Below are 16,854 nucleotides of genomic sequence, written 5' to 3' on the forward strand. Positions count from 1 at the left end.
ACAAGTTAATTCGACTTGCCTTGTAATTCCTGCTTCAAGAAAGAGAAAAAAGGAAACATTCGAAACGAAAAGAAGTAGTACTTCCTGCTTCTGTTATTTCAAAATTCATTCAGAACCTGTGAAGACGCTGAAGAAAAGGCGAAGGGGGTTTCTCCCCCTTTTTTTATTATTAATTTCAGCAATCAAGATACATGAATGCTCTTCTAGCCCAAATGCGCATTTTCAATTCTGTGTGGTTTTTATGAGATTATTGTCCCTTACTATGGCCGTGCGGTCTAAGTACCAGGCTACAGGGCGCGTGCTGGTTCGAGTCTCCTGGGGGAAATTTAACAACTTTTCACCCGAGATTTCGGCCAGTGTATGGGACCGGTGACTACCCACCATAGTGGGGAAGCTACGAATGAGTAGCGTGGAAAGCCTACACCTACAACAACGATTGGTTCGTTGTGCTGACCACACGTCATCCCGTAACTGGCTGGATGATCGCCCACCTCTGCTGAGGCATGTGGGAGCCAGGCCGGCAGTCGGTGGCAGTGTTGCCACAATGTGAGGGCACAATTTCCCTTTCCAAGGGGCAAAATTTCCCTTGTTGGACCAATTTTTCCCTTCACCAAAATAAATTATATAATAATAATAATTAGTGGTAGTAGTAATAGTAGCAGCATTATTAGTGATGGTGGTGGAAGCAGTAGTAGTACATAGTTAAGTATTCCGTTGAAATAGTTATTCGTTTGAATGAAAAGTATTATATTTAAAAAAAAAAATCACATTTCAGTTGCATCACTTCCTGACCAGATGTCCCAGGTTTGAATCTTGGTCAGGAATCCACTTAATCGTTAATCCTCATCGTTACTATTTATCCAAAGATGCATAAAACCAACGTACAATAAACTTAAAGGAGCAGAAACAAGTAGGAATAGCAAAATAAATAAATAACAAAAATGTGGATATGAAATTCGAAATTAACATAAACTGTAATGATGTAGTCAGATGACCTTACAATTTCCCTGCAATTGTGATATTTTTCATCAAAATTCCCTTTTCCTTTTTGGCTAAAATTTCGGTCCGAATTTCCCTGCAAAAGGGGAATTTCCCTTCATGTGACAACACTGGTCGGTGGATGGGCACTGGCCTTCACGGGTTGGTGCTTCACGGGTTATTATTAATAGTAAATGTAATTCCCGACGCCTAGCGTCTGGATTGTTCCTTCATTCTTCTCACAGTGATTTATTCATACACCCCCAACTCCCTTAGCCCCAACCCCTTCCCTCAGATTTCCTCAACACCTTTTCTTTCGTTAACATTTGCTTGTCTTACTTTGTTTTTCTTCTTCTTCGCATTATGTATTACAAATAATAATATTGTGTGCATGTACACGTTCTGTATCATTAACTCTATGTCCAACCACCAATTAAACCACGTATATATAAAAATCTGTCTATAAATAACCAGACAGCTGATTATAAGCCTTGATAAAGGCAGGGAATAGAGGGGCTGAATTATTTGTTGTGCAATACTGATTTCTTGTAGATTAACAATTGCAACGATATTCTTTTTCAGGTACATTGATGTTCTTGTCAAATATGAAGATACCCATTCTTATAATATGCTTTAACATAATGACATCCATGGCCGATTGGCCTAAGGATAAATCAATTCCATTGTCAGGTCAGTATTTTCAAGCTTGGCATTTCCTTTCTTGGTAACTAAACATGGAATATGTCGTAAAATCACCAACCCAGGAAATCGAAGCTGGGTCACCTTCATGTTCTTCTTGGTGTGTTGGAGAAAAGAATTGAAAAGTGATAATTGCTGTTTCCGGTGGAAGGACATTTCATGGTTCGGAATCTGACTCTAAATGCGTTTGCCTCGTTCAGAGTCAACCCTTTGGATCAAAGAGAAGCTAAATAAATTTCTCAAAGACTAGTTGGCCCTCCCCAGGTTAAGGTACCGTGCAGCCGGCAGCACGAACTAGGGATGGCCAAACGGATCCGGATCCGAAAAATCCGGATCCGGATCCAAAAGTTACGGATCTGGATCCGGATCCGAGAGTTTCGTATCTCAATCCCATTATAATATTACCACACCTTAAAAGGTATTATGATCTTCGATTACAAAGAAATTTTTCGTTAGTCCTAGAAGAATTTTTTTCAAGTGTTGTTCCTAAAATACTTTGCTACGCATCGGCTAACACACTCGTGCACAAATGTCAGAGGTGTAAATGCCTTTGAAACGAATATGTATTCATTCGAATGTATTGGAAATGAAAACACACATAAATGTGAGACATTCCATTCCAGGATGAAACCTTTAACATATATAACAAGATAGAAATGTTATACAAAAATTATACAATTGTTCTACAGTTACAGTTTTACAAACTAAAATAAAACATTATAATATATGCAGTGTTAAATAATTACAAAGTGTAAGACTAACAAGGGAGGTTATCTAAGTGTCCCCCTCCGATTTCCATGACATTTGGCACTATAGTGGGGCCCAAAGGAAGAATTACGTGTTTTTTTTTTTGTTTAAGCTAAAATACGGTTTTAGGGGGCAAAATCCCCTCAAATGTCAAGATGAGGACAAATTGAAGTGAGGATCTGACCCCTGTGTCCCTCCGATTTCCATAAAACTTGGCAGGTGTATAGTGGGGCCCAATGGAAGAAATGCGTGTTTTATTTTTTCAGCTAAAAAAAAACTGTTTTAGGGGGCAAAATCCCCTGAAATGTCAAGATGAGGACAAATTGAAGTAAGAATCGGACCCCTGTGTCCCCCTCCGATTTCCATGATACTTGGCAGGTGTGTGTATAAACGGGCCCAAATGAAGATACACCTGTTTTTTTGTTTCAGCTAAAAAACGGTTTTAGGGGGCAACCCCCCCCCCAAATGTCAATATGAGGACAAATTTAAGTGTGCATTTGACTTATGTGTCCCCCTCCGATTTCCATGAAACTTGGCAGATGTATAGTGGGGCCCAAATGAAGAAATACGTGTTTCTTTGTTTCGGCAAAAAATTTGTTCTAGGGGGCAACCTCCTCTCAAATGTCAAGATGAGGACAAATTGAAGTGGGGATCTGACCCCTGTGTTCCCCTCCGATTTCCATGAAACGTGGCAGGTGTATAGAGGGGCCCAAAGGAAGAATTACATGTTTTTTTGTTTCAGCTAAAAACTGTTTTTGGGGGCAAAATCCCCTCAAATGTCAAGATGAGGACAAATTGAAGTAAGAATCTGACCCCTGTGTCCTCATCCGATTTTCATGAAACTTGGCAGGTGTATAGAGAGGCCCTATGCCCCCTGTTTCTTCCTATGCCATATTCACGTAGTTTCGGGGTCAGATCCCCACTTCAATTTCTTCTCATCTTGACATTTGAGGGTTGGGGCCTCTATACACCTGCCAAGTTTCATGGAAATTGGAGGGGGAGACTTAAGACCTCCCTTGTAAGTGTATTAATTAATTACAAATCGCGCACGCGCGCACACACACACTATATATATATATATATATATATATATATATATATATATATATATATATTAGCAGGTAACAATAGGCCTATGTTATAAGCACATTCTTACTTTCCAAAGAAGCGCATGTGGGATGGCAAAACGGATCCGGATCCGGATCCAAAAGTACTGGATCCGGATCCGAAAGTACCGGATCCGGATCCGAAAGTACCGGATCCGAAAAATTTTAGGATCCGGAACCAACCGGATCCGGATTTCGGATCCGCCAGGATCCGGATCTGGCCATCCCTAGCACGAACCCACCCTGGGAAGGTCCTAAGCCAAAGCCAATCCGTTCGTCAAAGGAACAGAAAAAACATTCTTTCCTTTACGACCATTTCCGAAATTGTATCGAATTTTTAATATCTCTTAAACCAAAACTACATCTGAAAATGCCCAAGAAATTGAAAAAGTAAATAAAAGATTAACATTATTTCGTTAAGAGTTTTGTTCGTGTTGTATTACAAAGATTAAACACATTTAACTTAGAAACAGGGAATTCTTACATGCATAGCATAACCCCATCCACACACACACACAAACAGAGAGAGAGAGAGAGAGAGAAGGGGAGATAAAGAAAGAGATAAAAAACTAGAAATTCGAAATGAAGAGAGAGAAAGTAATAGAATGATATAGAGAAATAGAAGAAGAAAGAGAAGTAGAAAGAAAAAATAGGAGAAAGAAAAATAAATTATAGGAAACAAATAAAGTTAGAATGACTGGAAGAAAGAGAAAAGTAGAAAACTTTTGGACCCACCAAATCTAAAATGTTCAAATGACAAATGTTATTGTGCCACTGAGTATAGCTAAGCTGATTGATATTAATTACTATTAGAATAAGTTAATTTGATTTAAATGTGTCTTTTTTTTTAAATTTTCAGTGTGATAAATGAGCAGAAAATATCTTGGAAAATATATTTGGCAGTAGAAAGCACATTTGACCTCTGAGGCATTTATATCCATATAATCTCTTAAATCTGAAGAAGGTACTTTAGTATGCTTTATCATTCCAATTACAACTTGAGAATGAATGAACAGAGCTTAAATAAAACCTTTGCGATAAAGAGAGAGATAAGATGCTCTTTAAATGCTGGCAAAGAATTTGAACAACCGGATTCAAAATTGATAAGATTATCGCCTTTTATCTCTTGACCACAGACGTTCAAGAACAAGAGAAGGTTAGTATCTCACACACGAATACAGAGACAGAACACGTGACTTTCTATTATCAGTAACACAAGAGAATGAATGAAATGTGAAATTTAACCGATGGCAAGACTGACATGCTTTGTGAAGTGAAAAAGATGACATTTTTTTTAAATTTCCAGCAAATAGTTAAATGAATTAACGCATTCAATTTCTACATCAAACATATTTGTTTATGCTTTATTACAACTTTGAAATAGGTTGTCTTTATCATATCTTCTGACAGTTTAATAAAACTTCTCACAAAAAGATTTTAAACCACAATTTAAGACAGCGTCCAATCAATCAGTTTTTCGCCCAGTCATATTTATCCGATGAACAAAATTTACATAACAGTTTTGGTTTTCCTTTGACATAAAAGTTGAATGTGGAAATAGCTTTAGTGGTTGGTTACCAAAGATGTGAACATACACACGCGTATGTAGGAGTTCATTCATTTATAAAACTTCGTCAATGCAATTATCGAAAAAGTAGTACATTACTCACCAACTTGAATCTTGACATGGATCTATTTATAGTTCCTATGGTATTTTTTTGTCGTATTTAGAATATCACTATTTTATTGTTTTGATAATGGCTGTTATGAGTTTGTTTCTCTATTCGTTTCGTTTACCTTTCTATCTTTCTGCCTCTCTATTTTCTCTTTCTTTCGTTCTTTGTATCTTCTCTCCTCCTTTCTATCTCTTTCTATCATTCTTCCTATGTCTCTCTCACCCCTCCCCTCTCTATATGTATCTATCTTCCTTTCTCTCTCTTTCTCTGCTTATCTATATGTCTATTTTCTCTATCTATGCTTATTTACCTACTTCTTTCTCTTGCTTCGTTCTCTCTCTCTCTCTCTTGCTTTGCTTATGTATCTTTCTCTCTCCCCATTTCTTCCTCGTTTTCTTACCTTTTTCTTTCTGTTTGTGAATGGTTCGATTGTGTGCGCGAATTAAACGTTTTGCTTTGGGGGGTAAGATGCTCTCTTCTTGATATTAGTGTATATTTTTAATAATAACTAGATATTAATTATTATTATTATTATTTTATATTTACGGTCTAACCCCATTCAAAAATTTCTCGCTACGTATGGCTGCTGGTATAAGACTTCAATATCAGGAATAAATGGTAATTTCTTGAAAAGAGATATACGTAGCTTTAACAGTCTTCCGATGATCGCCCAGAATTTATATTTATCTTGAAATTCAAGTGTGGGAAAATGATAACCTGTGTTTTCCTCTCTATTGTTTAGATAACAGCTATCTAATTGCAGCTGGTAGAAGTAGATAATGTTCGGAACATCTCCACCTGGTCGCCCTAGTCCAGCCAGCGATTCTATAATCGTGTAGAGCCGGAGCAAGAGGGTTAGAGATCGGTCAGGATTGAGATGACGTCATCGGCTCGCTTGTTGATTGGTGGCTTCGGGAGCTGTGGCTCGTTCCGAAGCTGCAAATGCATAACAGCCAGTAATGACCGAAAATATCTTCACTCTAGTGGCATTGAATAGTCACGTTTTTTCTATGACTCTTTCGAAAACGAATTCAGCACCCAAGCACATTATTTCCTCGTGTCGTGTGATGGTCTACTTTGGAATGGGTCAGGTTAATCAGAAAATTATCATTCATCGGCCGATAAAGGTATTGCACTGGCTTATTGGTAAAATTTAAGATGTTTTCAATAATTTCAACAATAGTCTTGATTGATTGATTTGGTCATTTTACTTTGCTTTTCTGTCTCAGAGAAAGTAAGAAATAAAGGTTCGTTGGAAAAAGTTGGTGAAAGAAGAGCAATTCTGGCGTGATGAAGAAAAGAAAAATAAATTGGCTGGTATACTGTCTAAGAAGGAACAGCCTGCTAAAACAAAAGACACACTGGAAAGAAGGGTTAACGGGAAAGGATCGGGGAAGAAGAAGATCCCAGATACTGAAATAAGTGGATCCTTGCAGCGGAATGTGCAAAATCGGAAAGTCTGGATGAAGCAGAGAAGAACATAACAATACTACCAGTGGCGTAGCAGCCGCCCCGCAACCCGGGGGCGCTATGTTCTCTCTGTGTCATCCTGAAATTTTATATAATCCCAGAAATTCAGCAGTTAGTGTCGCTTATTTAAAAAATGGATTTACGAAACAGAAAGTTGGTTCCCATTGTAACATATCATATGACGACGTCTGCAATAATAAGCAGAGGGGCCCGTGCAACTTGACATTATGGGCTCCTCCGAAATTCAGAATTAAGTTACTTGCTCATAGATGGCAATCGATAGGAAGCTTCTCTCATCTCATTCCTTTATACCTACGTGGTTTTCGGAATAGTGTAGTACAGTTGTGAATTGAGTAGAAAGATTCAGATGCTCAACCGGTCGATGCCTTATTGTTGCACAATACCTAAACAAGCAAACTTGATAATTTATGATTTGGTATAATTATAATATATAATATTGGTATAATATTTGGTATTGGTAACCAAAAAATTGTTTACGATAAACAAATAGAACTTGACCAAATCTTTTGGTACTGGTGAACAATTGTTTGGTTGATGCCTATTTAAACAAACTATTTGTTTACCACTACCATTTTTTTGGTTAATCCAAACAAACATTTTCTCTGTGTAACTTCCCACCAAATATTTCAAGGAGGCCCCCCAAGCCTCAGTATGAGATTGAAATAAAATTTGAGATAAATTTCCCACATTGTCCACACCTATTACGTTTTACTTCAAAGGGGCCCAAAAACTCAGGATGTTGACCCCAGGGGCAATTTTCCCTTTGCCCTTAGGTCCAGTAGCCCCAATTCCGCCACGCAGGGTATACAAAGTGTATGATAATCATGTGTTTATTTTAACTTTGAAATCTGCTCTGACGTTTATACAAAGGCAGCTCCGGTGTGCATTGCGATATATACCAGAATATTTGTTATGTGTAGTACTCTCCCATTTGAACATTATGATAAGAAGAGATAGCCCAGGTTTTAAACCCAGCATACGCCACTGGACAAGAATGCAAGCATTTATACGTGCCTTTGACATTGAACATGGTAACGTACAGTATTTCTTTCAGGCACCTTTCCGAATCTACCGCCCCCCCGGACAAAATTGTACAACAAAACCAAAGTATAATTTTTTTTCTGCTACCGTTGTTTCCCTCACATCGGACCGCATTACTTTGTGTGGCGAATATTCTTGCCTTTATGTTTCCCTCTGTAAATAATAACGCCCACACTTGTCCAATCTTACAAAAGAAGCAGAATAAAACTGGCAACCGCACTAGCCTTATCTCCTCTCTCCCATCTCGAACGTGCAGTAGTGCTTTCCACACCAAAAGCGCCGACTCGTTGTCATCAAAGCCGACGTGGTATTTTCTTTGTAATTCATACACAACAGTACATTTGTAAACGATATGAAAATCGACTGTTGAGTCAAGGGTGGACTGACTGAAAAGCGTTAAGTTAAAAAATAATATTTATGCGATTGTTAGATTCTAGCCACCGCATTGCTTTTTTGTATCTTGGAGAATGTGAACTTTACAGACAAGTGGTGGTCTTCAAAAGACAAAGACGAATTTGAGCCTCATTGCAGTTTTAGCAGTGGGATATTACGTTTCTTTGCTGCACGACAAAAGAAGAAAGAAGAGAACAATAGACTCTTATTTTAGTGTTTCAGCGCCAGGACCTAGCAAGAAATCGCGGGAAGTTGTAGGCGAGATTCCTTCAACACAGTCTACCATGGGATCTTCCAGTTCCAACCTGCATCCTTCGAAATCATCAGGTGCAAAAGAAGAACGTCACTACAACAAACAGTGGGAAGAAAAGTACAGTTGGCTGCAATATAGTGAAGAAAACGGAGGTGCGTTTTGTAAACTATTCCAAAATTTCATGAAAGATGACGCAAAAGTTCTGCAAAGGGCAGGTGCCGTGTTCATAACTGCTCCTTTTACACCTTTCAGAAAAGCTTTGGGGAAAAATGGGAAATTAGAGAAACATGAACACTCTTCAGCTCATACTGTAAGTGTACAAATTGAAAACCTCAAAAGGCAGGCTATGAAGAAACCCGTTTATGCTCAAGTTGTTCAACAGAGTGAAAGTGAAAGGGTGCAATGCATTTGCGCCAAAATCGCGTGTTTTGCGCCAATGAACAAATTGTAAATATTAGTGCCACAGTATCTTTTGCGCCAAGAATGTTTTCCGCCACTCTTGAATGTCTAGCCGAGCTAAGAATTGTATAAGTTGGCAATCCTGTCTCTCAAGGGCAACGACTGATCGTGGCTTTCGTCTACCTCCCTGTGTTTCACCTCAACGTTACACGTTTCATTACACCGGGGTCCGGTCGACCATGGAACTGCTCGCAGAGGCATCGAATAGAGGTAAGGATCTAATAAGTAAGCACAATTATAAATTCAGGAAAGCTTACGCATATTCAGATGGACGTGTTGGGTGCGTTGCACAAACAAGTCGTGTACAGCAATAATAATTACGAACAGTGACATGATAGTTGAAAGTGAGAAGATAATTCATAATCACGATAGCAATGAACGCAGTTTAATACTTCAACAAATTCGTGGTTCATGTAAACGGAAGGCGTCAAGTGCATTACATGAACAACCCTCAAGCATTGTGTACGCGGCGCTGAACGAAGAAAGGCTTACAAGTATCAATCAGCTACATTTCACAGATAAGAAACTTTTGCGAGAGGCTGTGTATAGAACACGGCGAAATATGCTCAAAACCATGTACGGAAAGATAAGGATCCGGTAATTATTGGCGCAAAACCAAACCATTTTCCAGAGTGATTGGCGCAAAGCCGTGCACCCCAAGTGAAAAAGTGTTAAACAGAAAATGTTTGAAAATATACTTTGCAGGGGCTTGTACTTTTTGGTGAAGGAAGAAGTAGCTTTCGCTACTAAATATGAAAGCATCATTGAAAGTATTCTGGATCAAATGAGTGATAAATTTAAGGTGTGGAGAGAAGCTCTGAGTGATGGATCGAATTACAGCAGCAAGGACCCAGCATGTGAATTGCTGGTGTGTTTGGGCGAAGTATTGAGGGAGGAACTGAAGAAAACGTTGAAAAACAAGAAGTTCTCCATTTGGGTAGAAGAAAGTGTCTCTTTTGACAAATGAAACGGAGTTAAGTATAATGTTCAGAGTTGTTGAGGATAAGGTCCCCATGGAAAAAAATTGTCAATAGTCAAAACTCCTAATGGAAGGGCAGAAACTATTGCAAATAGTATTGACGAAAAGCTTGCTGCTCTTGATTTAACATACGATGATATTGTTGCTTTCAGCTTTGATGGTGCCTCAAATATGGCTGGGATTGTTGCAGGGGCGGCGCCAGAAATTTTCGACCGGGTGGGCAGAAGGTCCTTATTGATAAATTAGGGTGGGCAATATAAATGTAAGACCATATATACAGAGCATTCCCTGACATTCGCTGCGAGACTCGGCGGCAAGCGGCCCGGCATGAAAGCTTGTCTTTCCCGGTGAACGGGGTCCGCGACAGTCGCTAGAGTCGGCTATTAAAATTACAGTCTTCATATTGTTCGGTCGTGATCCCTTGTCCCCTCCCTGGAATGCAGACGCTGCACTCTTGCATCGACGTGTGCCAGATAAGCAGTTGTGCACGCGGCGGCAACGACCCTAAAGAACAAGCGAGAAGGAAGCCAATATTCAAATACAAATATCACACTCCAAAATTTTAATTTTATCTCTTCTTTCTTAATGAATGAATAGCAATCAGTGTGGGCGCAGAATGCGGCCTTCTTTTGGGCTCCCTGCTCTGGTATGCCAGACTGGGTTCAAGACTTGTGAGTTGGGTTCTGTGGGTTTGATGAAGAAAATAATCTTGTATATCAAATCGCTCTGGAATGCCGGAACGGAATCCACTGCGACTCCTAGATTATGCATGCCTGTCTCACTGCCTGGGAAACGTTATCGAGAATGTTATTGAAGATGTTCTTCATGATGTTGTTAAAAATAATATTATTAATATTATTAATACTGTCCTACCAGTACAATAATGGAAAATGTTAGTAGGTAGAACCCAACGTTCTGGAAGGGTCCTTTGACCTACTTTTTATTTTACGACGTTTTACGCACTAAACTAACCTACAATGAGAGAAAAGAGGACAGAAAAAGCTCTGGCATCACTTTTTAAGCTATTTTTTTACCTTTTTCAAATCTTGCTCTTATGCTACCTCGTCTTTTGACCTACTTTTCGCCTTACGACATTTTACTATAAGGCTGTCTCCCCTTACGATATTTTTCTGTAAGGCTGTGGAACGCTACGTTCTGGCGACGTCCTTTGACCTACTTTCTCGCCTTAATGGATTTTTCTCGTAAGGCATGAGCAGTGTTGCCAACTCCTCACTCGAAAAATCACCAAGGTTTTTGTTTTACGCACTAAACTAACCTACAATGAGAGAAAAATGGACAGAAAAAGCTCTGGCATCACTTTTTAAGCTATTTTTTATGCTAAACTCGTCCTTTGACCTACATTTCGCCTTACGACATTTTACTATAAGGCTGTCTCCCCCTTACGATATTTTTCTGTAAGGCGTAGTAGGTGGAATGCTTTGTTCTGGCGACGTCTTTTGACCTACTTTTCGCGCGCAGTGTTGCCAACTCCTCACTCGAAAAATCACCAAGGTTTTTGTTTTTGGGTCTAACCTAACCTAAAGCAAGGAGGTGGCAACCTTGCTTGAGGTATTTTCTCGCAGTGTTGCCAACTCCTCACTCGAAAAAATCACCAAGGTTTTTTTTGGGTCTAACCTAGCCTAAAGCAAGGAGCTGACAACCTTGCTTGAGGCTTGCCTTACAGTGCATAAAGCAAGGTTGCCAACCCGCTGGTACTTTTGCCATAGCCTTTTACAAGAAAAAAAAAGAGAAAGGGAAGAGTTAAACAACCGACAGCTTACCCACAACCTTTTTTGGTCTAACCTAACCTAAAGCAAGGAGGTGGCAACTTTGCTTGTGCAATCAACCCGGTTGACCCCCCTCAAGTAAAAATCAGCGTTGCCAACTCCTCACTCGAAAAAAAATCACCAAGGTTTTTTTTGGTCTAACCTAACCTAAAGCAAGGAGGTGGCAATTTTGCTTGTGCAATCAACCCGGTTGACCCCCCTCAAGTAAAAATCAGCGTTGCCAACTCCTCACTCGAAAAAAAAATCACCAAGGTTTTTTTTGCTCTAACCTAACCTAAAGCAAGGAGGTGGCAATTTTGCTTGTGCAATCAACCCGGTTGACCGCCCTCAAGTAAAAATCAGCGTTGCCAACTCCTCACTCGAAAAAAAATCACCAAGGTTTTTTTTTGGTCTAACCTAACCTAAAGCAAGGAGGTGGCAACTTGCTTGAGGCTTGCCTTACAGCGCATAAAGCAATTTTTGCCAACCTGCACACACTGGGCAAGGAGAGCCGGCACTGCCGTAAAAGAGAGAGAGATGGGTGGATGGCAAGGCAGTATGTGTGTGCGTGTGTGTGTATAATATGTAGCATTATTAACTAGAGTGTGTTGGCAATTTACTTACAACTAAGAAAAATAGAGATGCCAACGTTGGTGTAAGATGAAGAGAGAGAGACCCGTGGCTGGCAACAGTAACGAGCGAATGCGGCATATCGTAATTTTCCAACTCCGTATATCGCGACCTTTGTAAACCTCTCTCGGGGGAACGATGTGCCACACACACGCGCGCACACACCTGTATTGTGACGCAAGCGAACAAACAAATAATAATTGTTGTCTTTTAGGATACCTGGCCCCTATAACCTCGCGGGGGGTGCGTGGTGCCCAACACAGTTCTAATGGCCACGGCTAACAAAGTCATGCCTCTGTAGAGTTTCACGTGTTTTTTTTTTCTCAAACTTCTATGAAACTCTACAGAGGACCTCCGTAATGCATGCAACGTGTACTAACAACTCTAGTGTTATTTGATGTTGTGATATTTTTGGATATAGAGTTTTATTGTGAGATATAGATAAAAATAATTATGTTTATTATAATATTTTCTTGATGAAGATGGAGAATATGTGTGTGTTACAAATAAAGTTGCATGCTTTTTTTTCTAGTGTGTGTATGTGTTTTTGATGTTTCGACAGCATCTGAAACGATAAAAAAATAAATTTTATTGTTAATTTTCACGTGTAAAAACAACAACAAATTTTTTTGTACAAATTCTGATTGTCTCGTGCTATAGTGCAAAAAGATATTGTAACTGATAACTGATGAAATTGACATTTGTAACTGATCTGAACTAGTGAAATTCGTATTGTGCTATTGTAACTGATTGTGCTAGTACAAAAAATTACTTATTGTGGAAGAAAAGATGTTAAAAAACTTGTTAAAACTGCTCTGTGACCCTCTCGTTCTTCAGGTCGTAGGCGAAGGACTTCTCTGCAATCAGGATGACGCTGCACAGAGTATCGGCAGGCAGCGCGTCGTGGAACTCGCAGACGACCTTGATGTTGGTGCGATCGTTGACTACCACCTGCTTCCTTTTTGTGGTGTTGATGACGAACATCGGCCTGCGGATTTTGAATTCGCTGGGGGTGTAGTACATGTCCACACTTCCCTCGGTCACGCGTTTGTAAGCCGTGTAAGCTTCGTAAAGTTTGAGGTAATCATCTTTGGTTATGTCCAGGTTGTAATTTTCGCGCGGGAACACTTCGTTGCGTCCATTCTTCAGATAAACGTTCTTGATCTTGCAGTCGTCGAATTTGCTGGAATCTTTTTCCTGATTGTTGTCCCTCCCGGTCTGAAAGAGCACCACGACGAAATCTGGCATGTCGAACTGTATGTTGTTGAACTGAGTCGTCACGTCGAATTCCATGTGACTTCCCGACGCCACCTTCTGCACGCACTGGTAACCGTGAAAGTGAATCGGCACCTGCGGACTTTTCAAGATCTCCGCTTTGTACTTGAGGGCGTAGTTTGTTTCGTATTCCACGATCGGCATTCTCAATTCCATGCTCCGGATGACGCACTTGGCTGCTTCGGGTAATGTGTTGGCTATCGGCGTGGTGCCGTCCGGACCCAAAGTAGCGTATCGCATCAGTGCGTTGTTGTCGTTGGCAGCTCTTCGAAACGTGACGCGCAGTCCTCCCTTCCACATGATCTCCTTGTAGTCCGAGAAGAAACCAGGCAGCAGACGCATGGGAAAGAGTACCGTGTGACTTGTCGTCGATATTTTGGTTCCCGCTTCGAATCCCCCGGCCTGGTAGTATGCCGCGTCCGTTTTGGATAATTTCAACGTTCCCACTGCCGTCGACGTGATGCCTGGATAATCTATTCTGTCGATGACGGTGTTGTGTTTCCTCACCTCCACCTACGAGAACAGGTGAGGCACGAAGTTGTCCACGAGTATCAAGTTTGCTGCTGCGGGAAACGCGTCTCCGCTTTCCTTCTTCACCACGTCGAATTGAAGGTAGAGGTCCGCTCTGTGAGGATGAACGAACCCATCGCCTACGTCCACGTCGTATTCGATCTCCCTGTTTGCCTCGTTGAGATTGGCGAACGTGCGACGGTTGGGAGGGAAAGATTGCAATTCGTAACTTTCGATTTGCTCCATTTTTTTTTCACTATGTGTGTTATTTATTATACGTTGATCTCCACGATGGCAGTGGTCGTTGCACCTGCGAAATCCACCACCTCTCCTTTCTCGTTCGTCACCACCAACTCTATGTCGTCTATGCGGTTGCGACATACTGGAAAATAGATCGGCGAAGAGGGCGTGTAGATGATCGGTTCCATGAACTCGGAACTTGGTTTGAATGTGGCTATGATTCCCGTCTGCTTGTGACTTCCCAGTAATCCGTCCGAGGATTTCGTGATCATGCCTTCCGCCACGTTGCAGTGAACGTTCAGAGTTTCGATGGCTAGAAATTTAGGAATATTGACTGCCGTGTGCTTGATGCCAGCTTCGAGTTTGGTGTTGTTCTCGAAACCTAAAAGTTCTCCTATGGTGCCCAGGTCCACGGTCTCCGTCGCGGATAGGATTTCCACTCTGTGCGTGACCGAATTTTGAGAAAGGTATGTGCCTTTGGGTAACTGAGCTTGCAAAGTGGAAAGATTGTATTGGCCTGGCGTGACGACGATGTGTTCGCTTCCGACGCTAATTTTGTTGTTGTGATGCGTAACATTGGGTATGAGGTACATGCTGTAGAATGCACGCAGAGCCACGGATTTAGGATAGACGATGTCGTCGTGCAACGTGAGTTTCAAGATTGAAGATTCGCTCGTGAGATGGAACACGCCCATCCTAGTGATGCTGTTTGAGGTTCCACAATGCTTTCTGGAAATCCTCGATCGTAGGGTTATTTATTTTAGAGAGAAACGCGAGCACGGAGAGGTAGAGATGGCCGCAGTTCACGTCTCCGAAATTTTGAATGCGTTCGTCGTTGTAGTATATAGAGGTTTTGTTCGTTTTCAGATAATAAATTAAATTTGTAGGTGGAACACCTCCGAAAGAATCGAAAACGAATGCTTTATCATCATTTTTGTGGTAACATATCCAATGCGTGCCTGGATTTTCTTGACCGTCCAAGTTGACTACTCCGCATTCTCTTCTTTTAACGCTTGAAGGTAATGAGTCGGACATGAAAACTCCTCTGAAGTGTTTGATTTGTAACGGTTCGATCAGAGATTCAATGTCTCGGTTGGTGAGTGCTTCTGTTTCTTTTTTTAAACTTTTTCATCACGCCCTTCCCTTTCTTCTCCATGGCCAGGTTGTGACGTTTCTGTTCTTCCAATTCCGCCTTGTTCTTCTTCGAGTCGATGACGGTTTTCGCGATGGCGGCACTTCCGCCGGCCAAACTTCCAACGGCCCCCAATGCTGCCAGGATGGCCGGGATGCTGAATATGAAACCTCCGATCTTTTGCTGTTTCCGCGAACGCTGCAATCTTTTCAATTGAGGTGTGCTGAGCAGCAATTTCATTCAGTGTCCTTTCGACAAGCAAGAACGTTTCTTCTCGCGTTGTTTCTTGGTGAGTAACCCATCGAGGGTACCTAAATTTTTAAGATTGGAGTATGGTATCTGGTACACGACACCCTTGGGCTTCATGTTGATTTTCTATGTGTTATTTTCACGGTATGTTATTTATATATATATTCTGAGATTTTTTTTGTGTAGTTTTTTTACGGTATGTTATTTATATATTTTCAAGGCCTCGCAGTCGTTACACAAATTCTATTACGTGCTTCGTTTTCTTGCCAAGAAGTTCCTTTGTCCCCTTGTACACGATTCGAGTTTTGTTCTCGATTAAAATAGATAGCTTCTCGTCAGATAACATGTTAGCGTATCGATCTGGTAAAAATAGACTGTATTGTGCGTTGAGCAACAGGCGTACCTTGGGACCATACTGGGTAGAAACGATTGAACCGGAAGTTATCGTGTAAGGTTTGTCGACTTCCAATTCCTGAATTTTTACATACTCGACTGACAAATTTAGCATTTGTTTTAATGCTTGGAGATCACTTATTTTTTCAGTCGTCATATCAAAAAAAATTTCAAAGTGTTAGAGAGAAATTTAATTGTTTTTCACGATGCGTGTTATTTATATATACCGAAGATTATTTATTTATATATCAAGTTTTTTTTGACACGTATATATATTATTATTTTTTAACAGAGGAAGAAAGTCCGTGCTTCGGAAAACGCGATGATGTGCGTAATGATATCTTCCCTCTCCTGCATAGACTTGTACCAATCTACTGTGTACCGTCTTCTTCCCTGCATTGCCTCGTGCAATTCATCGAACCTCTCGTTTAATTTCTCCCCTGCAGCCGAAAGCAGAATGTTGAGATCACCACACCTCAGGCCGCTGATCTCCCGAAGACGGTCCTTGAGAACTATTTCACACGGAATTCGAAATGCCGGCGTTGTTCTTGCTATGATCACAAGTTTATTAACATCTCCGTTAACTACCTTTTTGAATATTTTAGATAGTAGTTCGTGCGGCAAATCAGTTATGCGAGACATGTTGTTATTATTATTTTTTTACGGTATGTTATTTATATACCCCACCCCAATTTTTGTTTCGTGTTCATGGCGATGGTGGTGCCTAGTGCGGCGACCCGTTCACCCAGCGATGCGTCTCTGCTCACGAACCTTTCGAAAGCTGCGTGCTCTAACTTTCTGTCTGCTTCGTGACGTGCGTCCAGATCTGTCTGCGTG

General features: G+C 40.7%; 1 protein-coding gene across 2 annotated transcripts in view; it reads left to right on the forward strand.

Moving 5' to 3' along the window:
* Window positions 1–16,854, forward strand: part of LOC145990131 (inactive pancreatic lipase-related protein 1-like) — a 100,058-nt gene that overhangs the window by 2,891 nt on the left and 80,313 nt on the right. For both annotated transcript variants that reach the window (XM_083125791.1, XM_083125792.1), the window contains exon 2: window positions 1,561–1,668. In XM_083125791.1, coding sequence (XP_082981917.1) covers window positions 1,569–1,668 — 100 coding nt within the window. In that variant the 5' untranslated portion in view covers window positions 1,561–1,568. The remainder of the gene's footprint in view (window positions 1–1,560; window positions 1,669–16,854) is intronic.

Source organism: Lepisma saccharinum, chromosome 7, assembly GCF_977018435.1.
Source record: "Lepisma saccharinum chromosome 7, izLepSacc3.1, whole genome shotgun sequence".
In the NCBI taxonomy this organism is placed as follows: domain Eukaryota; kingdom Metazoa; phylum Arthropoda; class Insecta; order Zygentoma; family Lepismatidae; genus Lepisma; species Lepisma saccharinum.